The sequence below is a fragment of the Rhinolophus sinicus genome, chromosome 16, assembly GCF_057876585.1.
Source record: "Rhinolophus sinicus isolate RSI-liver-muscle chromosome 16, RSI-T2T, whole genome shotgun sequence".
Taxonomy (NCBI): domain Eukaryota; kingdom Metazoa; phylum Chordata; class Mammalia; order Chiroptera; family Rhinolophidae; genus Rhinolophus; species Rhinolophus sinicus.
The window spans coordinates 2,293,210-2,301,817 of record NC_142516.1 but is presented as its reverse complement, the minus strand read 5'-3'; the positions used below and the strand labels follow the sequence as shown (position 1 = coordinate 2,301,817).

The 8,608-nt window shown below is 58.1% G+C and overlaps 1 protein-coding gene across 2 annotated transcripts in view; it reads left to right on the top strand.

Moving 5' to 3' along the window:
* The first annotated feature begins 499 nt into the window (after positions 1-499).
* COL5A1 (collagen type V alpha 1 chain) overlaps positions 500-8,608 on the top strand; it is a 148,719-nt gene continuing 140,610 nt past the window's right edge. The window contains exon 1 of one of the 2 annotated variants that reach the window (XM_019718217.3): positions 500-1,037. In XM_019718217.3, the coding sequence (XP_019573776.2) occupies positions 917-1,037 (121 nt within the window). In that variant the 5' untranslated portion in view covers positions 500-916. The remainder of the gene's footprint in view (positions 1,038-8,608) is intronic. The other variant, XM_019718216.3, reaches the window with a different exon arrangement.

Sequence of the window (8,608 nt, the reverse complement as noted above, 5' to 3'; positions counted from 1 at the left end):
TGCATTTAGGGGGAAGGCAAGGGCGGGTCCTCCGTCAGGGCTGCAGTCTTGGGCGCCACGATCTGGCGGGATTGGAAGTTCAGTCTCCACCCAGAAGAGGGGCTCTGAACTCCTCCACGTAAAAGAAAAGTTAGGCGGGGTGAGCTGCAACTTTTTTCTTTTAACCCGAAGTGATCAAACTCCGGGCCCCTCCACGCTGGTTCCTGGGTCTCGGCCAGGTGCGGGCACCTGGGGCGGGAAGAGTAGGGCCCCGGGTGGGCTCTTAGGCTCCGAGGCCGCCCCCTCGCCCCTCAGCGCGCGCCCGCCGAGACATTAGGGGCGCCGCGCCCGCCCCACGTCTGCTCCCGCCCCGGGCCAGCCCCTTCCTCGCAGCGACTCGCCCACTGTCCCCACCCCCTCGCCCCCGGCGCCCAGTGGGAGGCGGGGGCCGGCCTGGCCGAGCCCAGCGCCGGGCTCTGATTTGCTGCAGGCGTTTGGGATCGACAGCCGCTGCGGGTGCCTTCCAGGAGAGAGGGAGGGAGGAACCTGGGAAAAAAGTGCTCGGCGCCCAAGGCGAGGTCCGCACTCCTCGTCCCGGCGGTTGGTGCAGGACCTCACTTGAGCAGAGCGCCCACGGGGAGCGGGTCGCGGGGCGGCGGCGGCCAGGGGAGGCAAGCAGGAGTTGGAGGAGTTGGAGGAGGCGAGAGCGAGCGCGCCGAGCGGGGTCCCGGCCGCCCCGCGGGCCAAGGTCGAGCCCTCCTGCCTGTGGGCGAGCGCACCCGCAGACCCGTCCCGGAGAGCCGCTGCCACAAAGAGAACGGGCCAGCGCCTGCTCCCCATGACTTCCTGAGGTCGTGCCGGCCCCGCTGAGTCCGCTGCCCGGGCCGAGCCCGCACCCCCGAGCGTCCCTGCGCGCCCCGACCCGTGCCCAGCCGGCATGGATGTCCACACCCGCTGGAAAGCGCGTAGCCCGCTCCGCCCGGGCGCCCCGCTGCTGTCCCCGCCGCTGCTGTTGGTGCTGCTGCTGCTGCTGTGGGCACCGCCTCCGAGCCGCGCAGGTAGGGGCGCTCGAGGGCCGGGGCGCGCGGGGCGCTGGCGGGGATGCGGGACGGGACGCGGGCCGGGCGCGGCTGTCACCTCGGCGCCGGCTGCCGGCCTCTCCCGCGCCTGCACGGCGTTTCCCCATGGCTGTGGAATGCACGGGCCGAGACTCCGAATGCCATTAGTTGGGGGCCCTGGAGAGGGAGACTCGCCAGCACAATGCCCCGCGCGCCAAACGTGCCGACCGGGTGGGGCTGTCGCGGGAACCCGGGAAGGGCTGAGTGCGGGATCAGCCAGAGGGCTGTCCTCGGAGCCGGCAAACTTTTGTCCTGAAACTTTGCGTTCTCCTACATCTCAGCTCTGGCCCAGCCCGCACAGCCCTGCGGCAGAACTTCCTCTCCTGAAAACCGGGAAGGGTCGCCCCCTAGAGCCACAGCCCATCAAATCGGGCAGGGACTGGAGGCGGGAGGCACTGGGGGGAATCCCAGAAGCTTGAGCCCCCGGCCCTGCATTTGACCCCAAGCGCACTGGCCCTCTGCCTCTAGACTGGGCTGGCTCTTCGCTTCCCCAGGGAACAGGGCTTCTTGCAGCCATCTAAATGCTAGCAGTACTGGGGAGCCCTGGAGGATGGTCCAGCAGCCGTGCTCCTAATCCCACCCCAAACCTCCTGACTTCCTGGGAGGCAGTTTTTCCTGGGTTTGCTGCCCAGAGATGGGTTCCTGGAGCAAAGCAGGAGATGGTGTTAAAACTGTTGAGAGGTTTAGATGATGTACAGATGTGGGCCTCCTGCGAGAGGTCTGCCTTTAGAAGGAGCCCTCTCCGGTGGGAGCTGGCATTGACCGAATGCCTGCCTGGATTGGTGGCAGCTCTGACCCAGCTTTCTGATGGGACAGTGGCTTTCTAAGCATCACCTTTGGTGGTTACCTGTGGGAGGGGTCTTCACACACCCTCAGACAATGGAGCCCAAGGCCTGGAAAGTCCGAGTCCCCATTACCAGGTGGGGAGACCAGGCTCCGAGCTGCTGGTGCAAGGCAAAGTCAGAGGAAGTGACAGGCAGTGGGCTCAGTGCACAGCTGCACCAGCCAGCCGTCCTGTGAGAAGGCACCACTTCAGTGCCCCCCGCTTCTCTCTTCCACTTCGTGATTTGAAGACATGTGGGAAGAATCACTTTCCATATTTCCCTTGCCAATTAAGATAGTCTTTCCCTTCTTCCTGGCACAATGAGTGCTTGTTGGGCCAAGGAGGGGGAGCAGGAATCTGGGTGTCCTGCACATCAGGGGCTGGGGGAGGGGAGGGGAGCCTGTGTGGCTTGGGGACTGGGGTCTTCCCCCTGGGTTGCCACCATGGAGCCCTCAAGCCCGGGCTGGCTGGCTCTGTGTTTCTCCCCGGTTCAGGTGAAGGTGGCGGACACTAGAGGCCTCACTGGAAAGTGGTGTGCAGCGGGGTGGGGGATGTGGCATGGGACCCCATGGTCGCCCAGGGACTAAGTCCTGTCCCAGCTCCTCTGATGGGCTTTCTCCCAGAAACTCGAGAGGGAACCCTTCAATGGGGTCACCACCCCAAAAGCTGGGGCTGCGTGCTGGCTGGGCAGCGTGCAGAGCATGTGTTTGCGCCCCGTCTCTGCCTCCCACCCCTGTCCCCTGCTTTTGCTCTGATTTCCCTTCCTACTTGAGGGCGGCCTGTGGGAGCCGAAGCCTGGAGGTGGACCCTGGCTGTGGAGCTGGACATTTTGCTTTCGTCAAAGAGACGTTAGAAGCATGTGAAGAAGCCACTTCTCTGGTGGGTTCCACAGACCTCTCTCCACCCACTGCCTAGGGTGGGACCATTTTGGAGTCACCCTCAAGTGTCTGGCTGTGCACTTGAGATGCAGGGAGGCGGGAGGGGTCATCGGCCAGCGCCTTTCCTGCTCTCCATTTTGGGGTGTACCAGATGTTTTCCGAGTTTCTCTGAACATGGCTTTTTCCTACCTTCTTCTTGGCCAAGTGTGTGAAGGATTGAAAAGTAAGATTGCATTTGGGGCCGTTTAACATCGTAACGGGCAAAGGAGAGTATGTGAAATGAAACATGACCCCGATATTTGGAAATTGAGGTCATCTCCTCTGCATGCCATTGGTTGGCCCCGGTCATGTGATTGCTTTTTGCAATCATTTGTGGGAAGAGTCGTCCAAGTTTGGTGGGACTTGACCGAGATCAAATGGTTAAATTGCCTCTGACTCAATCAAGTTGGCTGGAAAGACATCCTTCCCATCCTGCCCCCTCTTCCCCCCCATAAAAGAACAGTCGGTGGGAGGGAGTTCAGAAGCCAAACTGATTCCCAAAGCTCTCTCCCTCATCGGCTCCAGATTTCAGTGGCTGGAGGGGCTGGAGTTGTGGTCACTGCCCAGCAGCTGTGACCACCCAGCAGTAGCCGTGGGCAGCAGATTCCTCCCCTTGCCAAGGCACAAAGTCCCTTCTCGGGCGATGTTGCTCCTGGGCTGTTCCTGGGGTGCTGGCCAGAGCCTGCCCCGTTACCCCACCCTTCAGATATTTCTGGATTCTCACCACAGCCACGCCTTAGCTGAGCACAGCTGATGCCAGCCTGCCCTGCCCCTGCCTTCAAGCTGTCTGGCCCAGTCTCCCATTGTCCCTGCCTGGGTCACAGACATTGTTGGGTGGAGCAGAGGAGTGTGGGGAACAATCACCCGCTGCCCCCCCACCCCCACTTAATAACAGGGACCGTGCAGGCCGACTGGCTTGGAGGTCCTGGAGGGTCAAGGATGAGTCACCCGGACCCCTGAGGCCCTGCTGCTGCACCCACACTGGATCCCTGGGTTTGCACAGAGGACAGAGCAGGGTTCCCGCCTCCCTGTGAGACCATCACACACGGTAAGGATTGTAGGGGTTTGCTGGCACTTACCTGGCCTGTGCTATGCCCTGTGTCATTATCTCACTGGACCCTCACACAGGCCTGAACAGTAAGGGAGGGACTGATTGAGGCTCTGAGAGGCCCAGGAAGTGGGGAGCAGGAGCCCCAGATTCTGGGTCCGTCTGACTTCTGTGCCTGGGCCCCGAGTGAGCTTCTCTGTCCTGCTTGCCTGGCATGGCCACGCCTCAGTGCCTTTGACTTCTTGGAGTTTCATGTCTGTTTATCATCCGCTTTCCCCTGGGAGAGGCCCAGTGCCCTGAGCTGCAGTCCAGGCCTGGGGGCCCAGCCCAAAGGTGGCCCCCGCATGCGGGAGGCGTTCCATTTGGCCAGCACAGTGTTTCAGTTTCCTCCTTCCCTCCCTGCCTCCTGCCCTGTTTTCCGTCCTTCCTTTCTCTCTCCCCTACTCCTTTCTGTTCCTCTTCCCTTCCTGCCCTCCCTCCTTTTTTAATTGGAAAGCCTTCAAAGGGGACCAGTTGCCTGTAGTCTTCACCATTCCTTGTCCGTAACTAGGCCCTTCTCTCAGCCTTATGACCTGCTGGCCCCTGAAGGCTTTTTGCCTGTGTGCCCTGGTCTGGAGGGTTACAGAAGGACAGAGGTGAAGGTGGCAGTCCCCACTGCTGGAGCTCGTAGTCTGATGGGAGGCACACATGTGGACATCGTTCATTTTCAGGCCGAGTGTCCTTTCAAACAGTCTGAGAGGGTTGACTCCACTGGGGAGGTCTGGGGACTCCTCCTGGAGGAGGCCTTTCCCCTCCTCTTCTTCCCTGTGCTTTTATCCCAGAAATGCACTGAAGCGTCTCCTTGCAGCTGCCCTCACCCACCTCTGGTTTTAGCCTGGTTCTCCCTCCTTCCTGGCAGGATATTCCAGACCCTGCTGCAGTGTTCACCTGGGCTGGGCTGCTTCCCTTGGCTGGAAAGCCCCTTATTAACTTGGTTGGCGGGGTGCCCCCAGCAGCAGGCCTGTCCCAGGAGTGCTGTGCCAGCTGAGAAAGAGGGAGCATCCGAGGGGGAGTGAGTGGGAGAGCTGGGGGGCCCTTAACCCTTTCTCCACCCTGCACGAGAGGCCAGGCAGTTCTGCAGACAGACTGACAGATGCTGCAGCCTTGTCTGGGGTGTGCGGGCACGGGTGCTGGGTGACAGGCCATTGGGTGTGGGAGGAGACAGTTCTTGGCAATCAGATTGTTGAACCCCGGGGGCACTGTGGGCAGTTGAGAAATTAGGGCAAACTGAGTTTCTTTTCGTCTGAGAGATGCTCAGGGTTGGCTGGGCTGGGGCCAGTCACTGGGCCTCAGCTTTCCCCTCTGGAAAATGGGGCAAATTGCATTGTTCACTTTGAGGGGTGGTTGTGAAGATGGAGGCATTGCATGGAGGAGCGTGTGGAGCACCCAGTGTGTAGTGAGCACCTGACTGCTATGTTTGGTGGCATTTTCTGAAAGGAGAAAGCATAGCGTTGCCACAATCTTCTTTCCATGCAAGTGTTCCAGAGGAAGCATGGTAGGGGGAGATGTGTCTGTCCACGGAGGCTCCTGACCCTGGTGTGACCCCAAGGGCTCCGCCATCCATGAGCTGAATCAGCCTTGGATGAGCTGATGGTCTTTGGTCTGCTTGGTGGGTCCACTTCCCCAGGGGTCCTTGTACTGGTCACACAAGGCAACACTTGTGGAAATGTTTTACAGGTCCATTTGAGCTTGTACACGCATGTGTGTGTTTGCATGTGTGTGTCAGAGTGTGTGCATATGTGATGTGTCCAGGTGTGTGTTTGTGAGTATACATGCCTATATAAGCATGCTTGGGCACACGTGTTTACACGGTCCCCTGAGGTGCTCCTGCATGCAGGGCCTGGTGTGGCAAGGCGACATGTCTCCCCTTACATGCCCTCCCACTGCCAAATGGGCAATGTGGAGATGAACTGTGGCCACGGAGCCTGCTGGGCCACCAGGAGGCCGTGGGTCCCGCCACAGGGCCAGCAGGGCCAGCTGGATCCGGTAATTGGACAAGTCTTTTTTTACTCACAGGAGGGCGATGTTACAGTATAGCTTCTGCTTTCCCCTCTATTTATATTCTCTCGTGTAATCCAATCAGCTGATGTCAGCACTTTGCCACATGTTAAGTTCAAAGATTTCTGGTCCAGCTGGAGATCCCGAGATCCTGAAGGTGGGGCCAGCTTTGGCTCTTCTCATGGGCACGACATGAAGACCAGGGCGTGAGGTGATGGTCAGGGGCAGGCGGCCTGGATTCAGATCCTGGCTGCAGTCCTACCAGCTGTGCATTTAACTTCCCATGCCTTGGTTTCCCTTCCTATAAAAATGGGGTGATGATTGTGACTCCTGCAGGATTTTTTGAGGGTTCATTGCATAACGTGTACGAAGCACAGAGCAAAGCTCCATTGTCACTGTTTTGTCCTTCCTGGACCCCAAGCAGCACAAGGCAGGGGCCTGGGGTCAGGCACCGAGTTCCTGGCTCTCTGCTCACTGGCTGCCATGTGAGTGGCTCCCTCTCTCTCGCAAACTATCCCTCTAGTGCAGGGGTGTCCAAACTGCGGCCCGCGGGCCAACTGCGGCCCGCAATCCATTGTTAATTGGCCCGCAGCAAATTCCAAAAATATATTTAGTTTACTTAAATAAACCAAGTGAGGCAATACGTACTTCACCTCGAGTGAGTGGCCTGGCTGTTTGTGTATTTTATCACATATGGCCCTTGGTAAAAAACGTTGAAAAAAGTTTGGACACCCCTGGTCTAGTGCCTACCTCACAGGGTAAACATGAGAAGAGGTGATACAGTGTCCCCTGGTGAGTTTATTGGGTCACTCGCTGTGACTTCTGCGGCTCTGAGCTCAGGCATGGAAGCATGTCCTTGGGCAGTCGTGGGTGCGCCATGTGCCCCTCGCCCCTCCCTGTCCTCGTCAGGCCACCCCACTTTACAAGGAGGATTTGGGGTACAGATATGGGAGGGGACCTGCCTACCTCCCACCTCTGGGACTCTAGTCTTCTGTCTCTGGGACACGACAAGGGTGATGGCTGGTGCACTGCAAGGGGGCGTTGTGGGGTGGGCGCAGGCGGGGCCTCTGCCAGCCCACATGCCGTTTCTGCGCCAGCCCAGCCACAGGCGCTGGGGAGAGGTTTATAGAGTGAATGAACGTGCAGTTGGATGCATGTGGATGTGTGGTGTGGGTGATGGGGTCCTTTTGTGCGACATACATCACATAATCTGAGCTGTCATTTCATCAGCTTTGACTCATCGGGTAGTTTTTTCTGGCAGATTCCCAACCTAAGTAACAACCCCACACTCAGAGTAAATGTTGCCACTCTGGTGACTCAGACCTAAGAAATGGAACCGCAGTCTGACCCACTTGTCTCCAGATTTCATTACACAGAGCTCCAGGGGCACACGCCATGTCTCTGTGCCTGAAACGGGGAAGGGGGGCTCCGCTACTTTGCCTCCTAAACCTGTGTTCTTTTGGTGAAATTTACTCTTCTGCCCTGTTCTTTCCTGCCAGCACCTTGGGAAAAGGGATTCCAATGACATCTTAATTTTTTTAAATAAGTGCCACAAAATAACATCAAAATGTGTGTGTGATTTAGATGATTGAAATGAGCATGATTTAGTTGTAAAATCTCTGACCCTTGCATTGGAAAAATAATGATCTCACAATGAAAAAGAGTTTTAACCTCAATGAAAGGTGGGAGCGATTGTTTCCCCTGCGGCCAGCGGGTTACCATGAGAGGCACTGTATGTGGGGCGGTGAGCCCAGCTTCCAGGAGTTTCTTTCCTGTAGAGGGTTCCAGAGGGAACTCAGGAAATGCTGGCCCTCTTGCGGGAACCCGGAAATGACAGAGGCTATGCTTGAAGCGTTTGTGGACCTCCACCTCAAATCAGACCTGTGCCAGGCATGAGACAGCAGGTACACAGGTGAGCAATAGGGGAGCTGTCCTGCGCTTCCAGTGCATGGAGCAAATCAGACCCCTGAACAGGTGATTGTATCCAGAGACGTGCAAAGTGGGAGGTAGGGAAACATTCACCAGCAGGTAGGGCACGTCACTGGCCAATCAGAGGAAACCACTGGCCAATCAGAGGTAGGCACCTCCCACCAAAAGGGCGCTGGCCAATCAGAGGGAGGTACTTGCCAGCACCAATGGGGCGCTGGCCAAGTGAGATCAGCCTGCTTTGCTAGGGCCTGTGGCTTTTGGGGTCCCCCCAGGTGAGTTTGAAGGGACGGCCCCTTGATGGATGACATTTTCCCGTGTGTGTCCTTTCTCTGGCTCCTGTGCATATTTAGCCGGACTGGCTCTGGGGTGTTTACCTGTGGCACACCTGTGATCCTCACACTAGCCTTGGACCAGGTGGCGTTGGTCCCATCCTGCAGATGTGTAAATGGAGGCTCTGTGAGCCCAGCTGGCACAAAGGAAAGACAGTTGCTTTCCACATCCCAGTGGAAAGCACACCCCCATTTTGGTATAGGTCTTTACTGTCATACATACTGATGCAAGATGCTCAGAGCCAGGTGAGAATGGCTTCAGCAGCTTCCACTTTTGTTTGCAGTGGGGGACTTCCCAGGGCAGCCAGTGGCCTGTGCTTCAAAAAGAGGTGCATGCCTCCCCCCCCCCCCCCCCCCCCCCCGCCGTCAGCGGTGAGCAGCCTTGGAGCCTCTCCCTCAGTTTCTCCTTCATTTCTGATACATCAAAA